Here is a 15,545-nt window from a genome sequence, read left to right as displayed (position 1 = left end):
GAACCTTCATATATGGGAACAAGAGCATTTATCTGTAAAGTAAGTTAGAGTATATTGGGGTAATTTCTAAGAATTGCGAGCCATGCCTGTTAAAGCCATGAAGCACTTACAGGAACGACAAAGGGTTCGGTCTGATCTTTCTTTCAATGGCTAAAATTGGTAATTAGATTAGGCTATACTAGGAAAGAGAGATTGTTCTTAGTAATTCATCTAGTAAAAAAGCAACGCAGATTTTCAAGGAAGTAAACCATGTTATGGCCAGTAAGAGACGAACTGAAATCAGCGTCGCTGGATGGAATAGCCACATCCATGAGATCAGAGACCCCTTGAACAATAAAACATTTCAGTGGCGGTGGTATTTCTAGAACCTAGAAGCGTGGGGTAGTGCCCAGGCCAATCCAGGCTTGGAACCCTGGACCCATCTTCTCTCTCCTCTTTCCCATACTCCTCAGTGTTCAAATATATACCAGCTTCCATTAATCCTAACTTCCCATCTTCACTTGCATCTGTCTCCTGCTGTGGGCCAGGCCCTTCATACCCTCTGCCTAGCCTCAGTGGGGAACCTTTTTAGTGTTTGTGTGCCCAGAGGGCAAATTCAAGCTGTCTATGAGCCCCCAGATTGCCAGAGAGACCTGAGGGAGGAAGTACTTACTTTGGGTGGCTGAACAGAGGGATGTGGTGTGAAAAAATGTCCTTGGGAGCTGGGAAGAGGGAGAACGGAGCAGCTCCCCAAGTGCCCACTCTGCACAGTTGCCATATGTAAAATTTAAAATTATATCTTAATAATGAAAATACTATATTTTATGAGGTTTATTAAGGATCATTAGAAATCAAGGAATAAAGAGGATACAAAATAAAAAGCATGTTCCCATGGTTGGGTAGCCATTTCAGCCATCCCCACCTTACCACCATCAATGCTGATATTATATCATACAAGAAGAGAGCATGCAGTAGGCGTTACTGCCAGTTAAATACCAATAACATGATCTTGACAACAGAGGAGAGATTATACAGAATTCTGGGAAATACCAAGGACTTCTGGATAATGAAGTCTAAGGTTCAAAATCTCCATTTATACATTTGCCCCTGAGACCCACGGAAGACTAGTCTCTCCAGTGGGTCTTGTAAACATACCAGCTATGAAATTACAATAATTTGAGGATAAGAGGAAAGAACTGTCTATATATTTTGCATCACTTCCTCTATCCGGCCTCTCTCTCATGGAGACATTGGGCTCGGCAAGTGTAGGGAGCAGGTGGCGGCATTCTTAGCATGCTTGGTGAGTGGGTTAGGCTGATTCCTCCTTTCCTTTACCTCCTAAAGAGCTATCCTCCTAGGAGACCCCTCATCTTGGAGGAGGCCTCATGGCTGGCAGATTGAGAAGGCCCCTTAGCCAAGGCCTCTGAACTCCTGCCTGGCTCAGCTCAGGCTGGAGCAGTTTAAACTATCTTTCCTCTTTCTCTCTTCTTCTTAATTTCTTCCCTCTATTGTAATTAAACCACCAAAAAAAATCCCAAACTGACTTGATTATTTTATTGGGATTGAATTAATCCCTGGCAACCACTAGTATAATATATTCAGTCAATAACCCCTAATTTTTACCTTACACATGTCTTCGCCAATGCTGGCCTAGAGTATTAAAATAGCCTCCTGACTCCCAGCCTCTAGTCAGTCTCTCCTCCCTAGGCCATTCTCCCCAAAATAACCTTCCTAATCATAAGATAATGTCTCTTTCAACATTCTTCACTGGCTCCCTACTACCCAGAGGACCAAATAAAATGCCCTTAATCTTGAGTGGCAAGATCTCCACACACAAGCTTGTCTGAACTTTCCAATGTGTTCTCCACTGTAGGTCCACATGCCTGGGACACTTCCCTTCTTCCCTCTTTTTTGCTTTTCTCAAGGCCTTAATCAGATGCCTACTAAGCTGAAAAGTCCTTCTTGCTCTTCTAAGTGAAATCCCTTTCTCCTTCTTCAAAAATTTCTGGCACATTTGGGGTCTCTTGTTTGCCCTGTGGATGATAGATTTATTTGTGTCTATGGCATAGCCCTTTCATCCTCATCTCACCCCACCCACATGAATAAAATGGACATTCCCTAAGGACAAGAAAGACCTAAGTCTTCTGTGTTTTGAGGGCAACTGGGTGGCTCAGTGGATTGAGAGCGAGGCTTAGAGATGGGAGGTCCTGGGTTCAAATATGACCTCAGAAACTTCCCAGCTCTGTGACCCTGGACAAGTCCCTTCATCCCCATTGCCTAGCCCTTAACACTCTTCTGCCTTGGAACCAATACCCAGCTCCAAGACAGAAGGTAAGGGTTTGAAAAAAAAAGAAAGGCCTGAGTCACTTACTGGCTTTATACCCCAGTGCCTTGTGCACAGAAGGTAAGTAATATTTATGAACCTGAGTAATCCACAGGGCACTGTACTCACCCAGTGAGCATTCAGAGAAAGACTGAAAGACTTCTGTGGCAGATGATAGAGAAACACGCAGTATATTTTCTTTGCCCTCACCTTCCATTTTAAATGGTTTCAAGGCAGAAGAGCGGTAAAGGCTAAGGCAATGGGGGTGAAGTGACTTGCCCAGGGTCACACAGCTGGGAAGTGCCCAAGACTAGATTGGGAACCCAGGACCTCCCGTCTCTAGGCCTGGCTCTCCATCCACTGAGCCCCCCAGCTGCCCCCAGTTTACATTCTTTTCAAAGTTTGGGGATTTCAAAGGCATACGGAAAATGGAGATACTACAAAATTCAACAAAAAGAAAATCTGAAAGCATTTTCCATTTATTATCTCATCTGATCTTCCCCATGTGGGTTTGGAGGGGGAGTCTTAGTAGCCTCACTTTCCAGACAAGGAAGCTCCAGTGGTGTGCCCAAGGCTGCACAGCTAGTTAGCATCTGAGAAAGAACTTCACCCCAGGTCTCCCACTTTACATAGCTCATTCCACAGTGAAGCCCGAAAAATCCGATGCTCCCGTGTCCCAAGCATGCCACATTAAAGCCACACTGAATGTTGGAACGGTGCTTTAAGTGCTTTTCTACTACCGGCTCCAGTTTCTAACCTGCTGCAGCACAGAGCACTCTCCCTCAGGAAATAAGGAAGAATCCCTTCTCTAAGGTCACTAGAGTTTGTTCCTGTTTTCCCGACTGTACAGGAAGCAGAAGGTCTCGAATTTGTCCTTTACCTTCAGATAAAGAAATAGGTGCATCTAGATGTAGGGGAGAGAGATCTTCATTTAAGTCCACTTTCCAAGGGCCACGTCTGAAGGTAATTTGATCATAAACACGTGGCTCCCTTTTCGTGATCTGCTGCTCTCATAATAAGGATAAGTGATTACTAAGGGTATTCAAAAGGGGAGAAATTCCAGGAAAATGGCTACTTAACAATTAGTTGCTGGAGTGGAACACTTATGAGAACAGCTACGTGGGAGCTGGCCTCAGCTCTGACACTCCAGATCTGAGTAAACATGGGCCACAATTTTCTCTCTCCTCTGCAAAATAAGGGGGCTGGAAAGCTACTTTCCCAGGGTTCCTAAGGCCCCTTCCAGTTCTACTCTTTTGTGATGGAGCAGAGAGGGCACTAAAGTTGAAGTCAGAAGGCCTGGGTTCAAATGCTGACTCTTCATGACCCTGACCAATTACTTTCTCTCTTTGGGTCCCATTTTCCTCATCTATGACATCAGAAGGTTGAACAAGACAACCTCCAAGGGCTATAAGCCTAACAGCTGACATTCAGAAAGTAATTCACAGTTGGGCAACTAAGTGGCTCAGTGGATTGAGAGCCAGTCTTAGAGACACGAGGTCCCAAGTTCCAATATGGCCTCAGATACTCCCTAGCTGTGTGACCCTGGGCAAGTCACTTAACCCCCATGACCTAGCCCATAACATTCTCCTGCCTTAAAACCAGGTTCTAAGGTGGAAGGTAAGGGTTTAAAAAAAGAAAGTAATTCACACTTTACAAAGCACTTTATAAGCATTAATCCTTTAAAAATAACTTTCAAAGTTATCTTCTAGTTTTACATCACCTTCACTTCCAAATATATCTTTCTCCTTCCCTACCCCTTGAGCCATCTCTTATAACAAGAATAAAAGAGAAGGGGGAGAGGACAGTTCAGCGAAGCCCATCAACACACCAACCAAATCTACTAGTACATGGAATGTTCTCAGGTATAGAGAAATAGTCTCTGCCCCACTACCACTATGGCAAGTGGGAGGGAAGGAAAGAGGGAGGCGAATTTGTTCATCTCCTCTCCTGGGCCAAGCTTGATCATTGGAATGAGTTGTTTCTGTTTTCATGTACACTGTTCAAACCACAGAGTATATTGTTTTCATGGATCTACTTACTTCACTCCTCATCAGTTCCTAGTCTTTCTAAATTTCTATGAGTGCCTAGAGAATCAACTAAAAAGCTAGCGGAAATAATCAACAGGATACAAAATAAACCCGCATAAGTCATCAGCATTTCTATATATCTCCAACACATCTCAGCAGCAAGAGTTAGAAAGGGAAATTCCATTTAAAATCACCCTAGACAATATAAAATATTCAGGAATCCATCTGCTGAGACAAACACAGGATCTATATGAACACAACTACAAAACACTCTCCACACAATTAAAACTCGATCTAAACAATTGGAAAAACATTGATTGCTCATGGGTGGGACGAGCTAACATAATAAAAATGACCATCCTGCCCAATTTAATTAACTTATTTAGTGCTATACCCATTGAACTACCAAAAAACTTTTTTACTGAATTAGAAAAATTATAACAAAGTTCATTTGGAAGAACAAAAGATAAAGGATATCCAGGGAAATAATGAAAAAAATGTGAAGGAGGGGGGCCTTGCAGTCCCAGATCTGAAACTATACTATAAAGCAGTGGTTATCAAAACAATATGGTACAGACAGAGAGGAGGACCAGTGGAATAGTCTTGGATTAAGTGACCTCAGCAATATAATACACAATAAACCCAAAGATCCCAGCTTTTGGGACAAGAACTCACTATTTGACAAAAACTGCTGGGAAAATTGAAAAACAGTATGGGAGAAATAAGATTTAGATCAACATCTCACACCCTACACCAAGATAAATTCAGAATGAGTGAATGACATGAATATAAAGAAGGACACTATAAGTAAATTAGGTTAATATAAAATAGTATACTTGTCAGACCATTGGGAAAGGAAAGAATTTAAGACCAAGCAAAAATAGAGAGCATTACAAGATGTAAAATGAATAATTTTGATTACATTAAATTAAAAAGGTTTTGTACAAACAAAACTAATGCATCCAAAATTAGAAGGGAAGCAACAAATTGGAAAAAAATATTTATAACATAAACCTCTGACAAAGGTCTAATTATTCAAATTTTTAAAGAGCTAAATCAATTGTACAAAAAAAATCAAGCCATTCTCCAATTGATAAATGGTCAAGGGACATGAATAGGCAGTTTTCAGATAAAGAAATCAAAACTATCAATAAGCACATGAAAAAGTGTTCTAAATTTCTTATAATCAGAGAAATGCAAATCAAAACAACTCTGAGGTACCATCTCACACCTAGCAAATTGGCTAACATGACAGCAAAGGAAAGTAATGAATGTTGGAGGGGATGTGGCAAAGTTGGGACACTAATGCATTGCTGGTGGAGCGGTGAATTTATCCAACCATTCTGGAAGGCAATTTGGAGCCATGCCCAAAGGGAGCTGAAAGACTGTCTGCCCTTTGGTCCAGCTATACCACTGCTAGGTTTGTACCCCAAAGAGATAAGAAGGAAAGACATGTACAAAAATATTCATAGCTGTGCTCTTTGTGGTGGCCAAAAATTGGAAAATGATGGGATGCCCTTCAGTTGGGGAATGGCTGAACAAATTGTGGTATCTGTTGGTGATGGAATACTATTGTATTCAAAGGAGCAATAAAGTGGAGGAATTCCATGTGAACTGGAACAACCTCCAGGAATTGATGCAGAGCGAGAGGAGCAGAACCAGGAGAACATTTTACACTGTGGCAGCATCAAATGTAATGAACTTCTCTACTAGCAGCAGTGCAATGATCCAAGACAATTCTGAGAGACTTATGAGAAAGGACACTATCCACAGCCAGAGAAAGAACTGTGGGAGCAGAAACACAGAAGAAAAAAACAACTGCTTGATCACATGGTTTGATGGGGATAGGATTGGGGATGTAAATTCTAAGTGATCACCCTAATGCAAATATCAATAATATGGAAATAGGTCTTGATCAATGACACATGTAAAACCCAGGGGAATTGCTCATTGGCTTTGGGAGAGGGGAGGGAAAGAACATGATTCATGTAACCATAAAAAATATTTTTAATTAATTAAATTTTAAAAAAATTTCTGTGAGTGGCTAGTATTCATTATTTCATATCACATACCATCATTGGTTTAGTCAAGTACTTTTCACCCTTATCTTCCATATAAAAATCAATATTAGGTATTGGTTCCAGAGCAGATAAGTAGTAAGGGCTAGGCAATGGGGGGTAAGTCACACAGTTAGGAAGTGGCTAAAGCTAAATTTGAACCCAAGACCCCTTAGGCTCAAATTCACCTAGCTACCTAGCTGATATCCATATTAAGAGTTAATGAATTTAATTGGGGAGGTTGGGTGGCCTTTTTGTCTCCAGGTGTTTGTTGCTCCCCAAAATTATATTCTTTTTTTTTTTAAACCCTTACCTTCCATCTTATTGATTCCAAGGCAGAAGAGTGGTCAGGGCTAGGCAATGGGGGTGAAGGGACTTACCCAGAGTCACATAGCTGGGAAGTGGCTGAGGCCAAATTTGAACCCAGGACCTTCTGTCTCTAGGCCTGGCTCTCAATCCACTGAGCCACCCAGCTGCCCCCAATTATATTCTTTAACTACTAACCTATTAAATACACAAAGCACTTGACCATCATTACTAACCTCTCAGTACTTTATCACAGTCCTATACAATATGGTACCTTGTACAGGAATAAAGAACTCAGAGAAACCTAGCAAGAGTCACACAAAGTACTGTGGACCCAACTGAGGTTACAAGCAGGTAAATGACTTCTCCTTGGTCATACCACTAGAGAGAGTATGGATTAGAATCCCTCTCTAAAAGTTCCTAAATCTATGGCTAGCTCTCGCTGCTCTTCAGTCTCACTGCTTCCCAATATCCACATTTTATAGAGACCCAAATGAGGTTCAGAAAGTAGAGTTACTTGCCCAAGGGGAAATAATCAGTAATAGATACAGAATTCAGAATCAGGTGGATATCACTGGTTATTGTGACTTGCATTTGAAACTCATCTGTGAAGTGCTCATCAACTGTGGGAGGGAGAGGGAAGGAGGGAAGGAGGCAACATAAGGCATATGACTTTGGAAAACTTAGGTGAAAATTTGTCATTTAAATAAAATAAATATAATATAAAATAATATAACCTGACATGATATCCTATACTAGAATGTGTTATGATGTATCATATAATATAACATGACATATTATACTATAATATGCTGTAATATAGTATACTGTACCATACTATAATATGATATGTTATACTGTACTATACTATATCATATGTTATACTATAATATGCTATACTATAATATACCTATTATACTATACTGTAATATAATATGCTATACTGTCCTATACGATAATATGATATACTGTACTATGCTATACTATACTATAATATAATATACCTATTATACTATACTGTAATATAATAGTATACTATACTATACTGTACTATACTATACTATACTATACTATACTATGCTATACTATACTATACTATACTATACTATACTATACTATACTATACTATACTATACTGTCCTATACTATAATATGATATACTGTACTATGCTATACTATACTATAATATAATATACCTATTATACTATACTGTAATATAATGTTATACTGTCTTATACTATACTATACTATACTATACTATACTATACTATACTATACTATAATATGCTATACTGTCCTATACTATAATATGATATACTGTACTATGCTATACTATACTATAATATAATATACCTATTATACTATACTATAATATAATGTTATACTGTCTTATACTATATTATACTATACTATAATATGCTATACTGTCCTATACTATAATATGATATACTGTACTATGCTATACTATACTATAATATAATATACCTATTATACTATACTGTAATATAATGTTATACTGTCTTATACTATACTATACTATACTATACTATACTATACTATACTATACTATACTATACTATACTATAATATGCTATACTGTCCTATACTATAATATGATATACTGTACTATGCTATACTATACTATAATATAATATACCTATTATACTATACTATAATATAATGTTATACTGTCTTATACTATATTATACTATACTATAATATGCTATACTGTCCTATACTATAATATGATATACTGTACTATGCTATACTATACTATAATATAATATACCTATTATACTATACTGTAATATAATGTTATACTGTCTTATACTATACTATACTATACTATACTATACTATACTATACTATACTATACTATAATATGCTATACTGTCCTATACTATAATATGATATACTGTACTATGCTATACTATACTATAATATAATATACCTATTATACTATACTATAATATAATGTTATACTGTCTTATACTATATTATACTATACTATAATATGCTATACTGTCCTATACTATAATATGATATACTGTACTATGCTATACTATACTATAATATAATATACCTATTATACTATACTGTAATATAATGTTATACTGTCTTATACTATACTATACTATACTATACTATACTATACTATAATATGCTATACTGTCCTATACTATAATATGATATACTGTACTATGCTATACTATACTATAATATAATATACCTATTATACTATACTATAATATAATGTTATACTGTCTTATACTATATTATACTATACTATAATATGCTATACTGTCCTATACTATAATATGATATACTGTACTATGCTATACTATACTATAATATAATATACCTATTATACTATACTGTAATATAATGTTATACTGTCTTATACTATACTATACTATACTATACTATACTATACTATAATATGCTATACTGTCCTATACTATAATATGATATACTGTACTATGCTATACTATACTATAATATAATATACCTATTATACTATACTATAATATAATGTTATACTGTCTTATACTATATTATACTATACTATAATATGCTATACTGTCCTATACTATAATATGATATACTGTACTATGCTATACTATACTATAATATAATATACCTATTATACTATACTATAATATAATGTTATACTGTCTTATACTATATTATACTATACTATAATATGCTATACTGTCCTATACTATAATATGATATACTGTACTATGCTATACTATACTATAATATAATATACCTATTATACTATACTGTAATATAATGTTATACTGTCTTATACTATACTATAATATAAAATTTAAATTTAAATAAATTAAAGATAAAATATTCTTTAAAAAAAACAATAACCGGTCTGAGTTGTCCTCTTACAAGGAAATGCCCAGACTTATTATTGTAACTAGAAGTCCAAGAGGGCTGCCCATTGATCCGGGACCTGCTAACCAAATGAATGGGGATCAAATATTATCATGTAATGAGAACAGACAAATCCGAGGAGTCTAGGGAAGGATCAAATAAGCCCAACCTAGAGGAGCGGATGGGGCAGCGGGTGGTGGAGTGGGCAGAGTGTCAGGCAGACGAGATTCTGTATACAAACTAAAGTTCTGGCTTTATGTGGTCTCTACTATTTGTTAAGTCAACAAGCTGTGACTGGTTTGGGCTCGTGCCCCACCTTTTGGTGATCTGCCCAAGCCTATGGACTCTTTCTCCGAGTAACGTTTTTAAATTGCTAGACTTTAGTCCGGGATGAGTCAAAGTGGGGAGGTCAGCTTTTCTCCACCCTTCAAGTTGGGAATCCCCTGCTATCTCTCCCCAGCCCCTTGGGGATCCAGGGCTCCTAGGTCAAGAACAAACTCTCTGGCCTCTGATCTCTGAGATAAGGAACAAAGAAAAACAGCATCAATGATGGCACAGAAAGGGGCCGATTCTAGGCCTGCTCTGGCCTGCAGTTTTCTTTGAAGGGCGAGGGGAGTCCAGCAATGAAGAGTCCTCTGTGAAGGTTCTGCTCAAACAGCACACACTACAGAGCCTAAAAGTCACTGGTCTGCCAAGCAGAAGAAGATCCGGATTCACAGTTAGGAAAAGGCCTGTGTAGCCAGAGTGGGGAACTTTCTCTGCTTTCAGGTATAAGATATCCATTTCTTCAGTCATTTCTTTGATTGTCATGAAAACCAAGTAGCAAAACAAACTAAACTGAGAACTAGGCCTTGGAATGGCTGTATTTTGAAAGGGTTAGATTTTCAAAAATAATGAAGCAGGGGCAACTAGGTGGCTTACTGGATAGAGATCCAGGCTTGGACATGGGAGATCCTGGGTTCGAAACTAGCCTCAGACACCTCCTAGCTATTTGATCCTGAGCAAATCCTTTCCCCCGTTCCCCACTGCCTACCTAGCCCTTGCTGCTTTTTTGCCTTGGAACCAATAAACAGTATTGATTCTAAGCTGGAACGTAGGATTTAAAGAAGAAAACCCCCCACTAAGCTTGACCTGGCTGTTTTCCTTCCAGAGTTCATCAGATGAACCATTTTGTAAATAGAGGAAGGGACAGACATTTCCATCCTTTAGCTTAAAGTAGCATTTTTAGCATTAAAAGGGAAGGGCCATTAGACAACCTGGTATAAGGGGGAAGACAGACTGTGTGCTCTCCATCCTTCTGAAATGGAGAAATGTTGACCTGTGCTGCCCAGCAGAACCCTCCTTAATGAATGAACAGCCCTTAACCCTGTGACCTTCTTCCCCTCCCCCGGCTGAGATTTTCTAGGATCTGAGGAGTCTCCAAGAGATAGACTTGAACAAAACCCCAAAGGACTCAGCACCGGAGGCCAGGGCCTGAGGGATACTGGACAATTCAAACCAACAAATGTTTACTAAGCACCTACTGTGTGTCACATGAGAGGGTGTACTGTAGGAGACTGAGAGTTAGCTTTTGGGGCATCAGGAAGATGGAGGTCCAAGCTGTGCCTCTGAAACCTACTGGCTGTTTCACCCTGTGCAAGTCACTGCACCTCAGTGATCTGGGAGACTCTCTGGGAAGATTAGTCCTTAGAGTCTCTCTGGGGTCCTCTCTTCCCTGGGGGGGGGGCGGTAAAGGCTGTTAGCAACCAGACAAAAGAAAAAGCCAGCCCCAGGTCCTTCCATTCTGCTTCAGAGAGCATGGAAGTGGAAGGTGGGGGAGCTGAGTGTGTAGCTTGTCCCTGCCATTCATTATGTGTTTGGGACCCGGCCCTGGGTTTGAGTTTCCTCTCCTAGCCAGGAGAGAGAGTGGGAAGGGCTCTAAGTCAATATCCATATAAATAAGGTCTACACTACTGGGTTACACCAAGGAGACAGTGTTGACAGCCCGGGGAATCTGCAAAGCCTTTCGAAAGGAAATGAACAGAAGGAAGCCCACCCAGGATTCCAGCCGGGGAACAGCACTGCGCTCCATTCAGGGGGTCACAAGTAGCTTTGCCAGCTACCAGCCCTTTGCCTTTCTTAGCACAGCGCCTGGCGCAGAGCCTTTAACTAAGTCTCATTGCCTGATCCTCCCAGCTATCCTGTGAGGTGGATGCAATTAGTATCCCTATTTCAACAGATCATGGAGGAAACAGGTTCAGAGAGGTGAAGAATAGCTCAGGTTGCTTCCTGAGTTTGGCATGGAAAGTATCTGGGGTCAGATTTGAACCCTGGACTTCCTAATGCCAAACTGGTTCCCTTTCTGGCTACAGCAACTGTTTCCTCTTTCCCCAGCCTGGCATCCCAGAAGATGCTGTGCATAAACCTGCTGTCTTCAGGACCTTTTCTAAAGAGGCTCCTCTCAGCCCTAGACTTTTGCCATGTCCTCTGAAATGGATGAAACCCTTTGGCTCGGCTCCCGACCGGGATCGGGGCAGACTCCGCCCGCAGCGCACTTGGACTTGGAGCCAGAGGACCTGGGCGAAATCACAGCTCTGCCAACTTACTTATCCTGGTGCCCTTGGGCCAGTCCTGTCGGCTGTCGCTAGTGTAAGATGAGCTTATTGCCTCCAGGATCAAACAGGAGCCTCTCGCTTGGCACTGATGGGATTCTACAACCAGGATCCTTCCCACCTTTGCAGCCTCCTCATCCGTTCCTCTTTTCCACTCACTCTAAGGACCAGCCCCGCTGGCTTCTCCCTCCCAGGCGGATTCGGGCTTTCCCTCTAGAATCGGTCCCAGTGTCCCCGCTCCAGGAGGCTTCTGCCGCTCCCTCCCTTCGGCCCTTCATCCCCCTCCCCTCTCTGCTTGCGGGTATACGTGTCCAACTCCTGGAGGGCTGCGATTCGCTTTCCATTGCTTTGGACCCTCCTAGCTTAGCCCACAAGAGAGCCAGAGAAATGCCAGGGGACCAGATCCTGACCTCCCGGGCTGGCTTCCTCTGAACGGCCGCCCCAGCCCCAGCCCCAGCCCCAGCCCCAGCCCAGGCTGCACCTGTCCGCTGTGCCTGTGTGATGCTCGCAAGCCTCACTACTGGCTAATGGCCAGCCCTATCACGGTCCCTAAGCCACACTCACACCATCCGTCCAGCTGGCAAGTTCCAGGGACAGCACCAAGCCGAGGGGCTCCCGCTCTTTCTGCTCCTCCTGCAACACCTGCCTCCGGGTCCTGGCCCCAGAGCTTGGTCCCGACTCCCAATCCTGCCCACGTGTTTCTGCTCCCTCCACATTCGGGGAGCGGGGATCCCCCACAAAACATGGAACTTCTTAGAGCCCAGGGGGTGGCGGCGTCGCCCACGTGCTCTCCCTCTCCAGTAGTGCCACTACAGGGGAAGCCAATGAAGTGGGTGCCCCGGAGGGGCTTCCCAGACTCGCTTCCAGCTGTGCTGACCCATTTAAGCATTTAAACCCGAGGAACTGGGGAGGGGGAGGGGGAGGAGGGGCCCGCTGTGCCAATCCCACCGGACAGCAAGGCAGGCGCAGAAGAGGAGCACTGCTGCCTGGAGGGCTGCGGAGGGTGAGGGGGTGGGATGGGAAAGGGGGACGGAGGCAGGAGGTCCCTTACTTGTAGCGATGGACTCGATTAGGGCCGCCGTTTGCAGCAGAGAGTAGTAGCACTCCATCTCCACCTCGGAGATTTTAATGTTCTCGGGGTTCAGGGTCAGGGCTACGTCTTCTCGCGGCGCAGCCAGGTTGGCAGCTCCCCGGGGTTTGCCGGTGGGGTCCATGGAGAAGGTGTGGGCCTGGCGGGAGAACCGGTAAGAGACTCAGGTGCGGCGGCGGTGGCTGCTGGTCCACTGCAGGATGGTACCCATCTCACTCCGCCCCGCCCCCCCCCCCCCCGGCTGGTTACCCTTCCTCCTCCGCGAAGCGAGGTCCCGAAGCGCCCCGTTCCCTCCCTCTTTGCCTGCCTACCTGGCGCCTGCCAGCCTAAGTCCGCCAGTCCGTCCGTCCGCCTGGGCCGCAGCCGCCGCCGCCGCCCCCGCGCCGCAGCCGCCCGCTCTGCCTCTGCCTCTGCCTCTGCCACCGCCACCGCCACTGCTACAGCTGCCGCCTGCTCCTGCTGCCACCCGCGAGGGACTGTCTCAGCCTGGCCGGGGTTCCCGGGTTGATAACAGCAAGTGGACAGGGAGGAGGCGGCGACAGCTACGGAGGGGGCGGGAATTGGGGATGCCCCGCCCCGCGGGGGGGCCGGCTTCGCGCGTGCGAGGGTCAAGTCCAGCAAAGCTCCGATCCCTCCGCGCCCCCTCCCCAGCGGCCCGGGAAACTTGAGTAGAGTTCGGGGCTCCCACGGGAGGGGACGACGGGACCCTGGCCAGCACCCCACTTCAGGCTCCCCACCCCCGTGGGAGAAGGGCGGAGGGAGAGGAAGAGAGAAGGGGAGACAGACAGACAGACAGACAGACAGACAGAGAGACAGAGAGACAGAGAGACAGAGAGAGACAGAGACAGAGACAGAGACAGAGACAGAGACAGAGACAGACAGAGACAGAGACAGACAGAGATAGAGGAGAGAGGAGTGTCCAGGGATGTCCCGGTGCCTAGGGCCCGAGGTTTCCCCACCATTACCGCATCCTCGGAGGGCCTTGAACATCAAATCAATTCTGTAACTTGCGTGCTGGGAAACCAACTCCTGGCAAAAGGCCAGGTGCATGGGCAGAACCCTAAATCAAGAGGCAAGACACCTGGGCTCTAGCCCTGGCCCTGCTTCTGACCAGATCGCCTCTCTGCGACTCCGTTTCTTCGTCTGTAAAATGGGGGGAGAGGGCCTTGGACTCGATCTCTATAGGGTCCTTCATAGCTCTGACAGTCTCCCTTCGTTAGAGCTGTCACAGCACCTGGACGCCAGCCTTGAAGAACCTTTCCTCTCCCCCTGCCACCGGCTGAGAGATTAGGGGACTGGAGAATTAATCACCTCCCCTCTCCCCTCCCCACCCACCCCCAAGCACTTTCTGGGGCCAGGCTTAGGAGCCGGAGGCCCAGGCTGCCGGGTCCTTCGGAGACACAGGGGATGAAAGGAAGGACCAGCTCCAAAAACCCAGGGGAAGGCAAATGAACAAAGAGCAGCTCCCATTTTGGCACAGGGCAATATGGGTAAAGATGGAGATAAAACTGCCTTGGCAGAAAGAGTTCCCAGAATCCTCTATCCAGGGCTGGTAAGGGACCTTGGAGGACATCCAGTTTAACTTTTACTTCACAAAGGATAAGACTTGGGGGGGGGGGACTAAGTCGTTAAGGGACTTGCCCAAGGTCACACAGTTAGGATGGGGCATGGTTGGCATTCGAACCCAGGTCCTAAGACTACAAATCTACTACTTTCCACTTTCATCACACTGCAGCTTCAGATTGCATTTGATAAGGGGAGTTGGAGGGGAGGGAGCTGAAATTGAATCAGCTTTCATATAGGGATGCCTCCCAAACCTGGCTTAAACGGTAAGGAGCCCTTCTTCCTTCAACCTTTACCCTTTTAAATAATCTCTGTCAAGCTAGTGAACAGATGGCGTATAGGCCAACCTTTTCAAGTGTGTATTTTAATATCTCTCTGGGGGAGTCATTGATTGATGGCTAGAGAGGGGGGATGCAGGGGAAAACAATCACAAGGGAGAGCAAAAAATTCTTTCTAATGAGGAGTGTAGAGTGGAAAGCCACTCTTCTGGCTCTCCTGGCTTTGCTAGCTCCCCCTGCCCAGGCCTCAGTTTCTCCATCGGCCAAATAAAGAAGGAATAGGATGGGATGGTCTCCTGAGATTCCTTCCAGCCCTGACAATCTGGGATTCGACTTGGCCTCAAAGTGGAAAGTCATCAAAGTACTTGCTCCTCCCTTGTAACAGGAACCTCAGATGTATTAGCAAAAGACTCAAATGCTGACTCCTCCAGGAAGCCTTCCC

General features: G+C 43.6%; 1 protein-coding gene across 3 annotated transcripts in view; it reads right to left on the bottom strand.

The window, feature by feature from the left end:
- MCF2 (MCF.2 cell line derived transforming sequence) overlaps nucleotides 1-13,733 on the bottom strand; it is a 137,694-nt gene extending 123,961 nt beyond the window's left edge. Inside the window, exons 1-2 of one of the 3 annotated variants that reach the window (XM_056809622.1) lie at nucleotides 13,574-13,733; nucleotides 13,224-13,401 (exon numbers count right to left, since the gene is read on the bottom strand). In XM_056809622.1, the coding sequence (XP_056665600.1) occupies nucleotides 13,224-13,386 (163 nt within the window). In that variant the 5' untranslated portion in view covers nucleotides 13,387-13,401; nucleotides 13,574-13,733. The remainder of the gene's footprint in view (nucleotides 1-13,223; nucleotides 13,402-13,573) is intronic. The other 2 variants (XM_056809627.1, XM_056809623.1) reach the window with 2 other exon arrangements.
- Nucleotides 13,734-15,545: the final 1,812 nt, after the last annotated feature.

The sequence above is a fragment of the Monodelphis domestica genome, chromosome X (genome assembly GCF_027887165.1).
Source record: "Monodelphis domestica isolate mMonDom1 chromosome X, mMonDom1.pri, whole genome shotgun sequence".
NCBI lineage: Eukaryota > Metazoa > Chordata > Mammalia > Didelphimorphia > Didelphidae > Monodelphis > Monodelphis domestica.
Note: the sequence above shows the minus strand (reverse complement) of the source record. Positions and strands in the feature narration are given on the sequence as shown.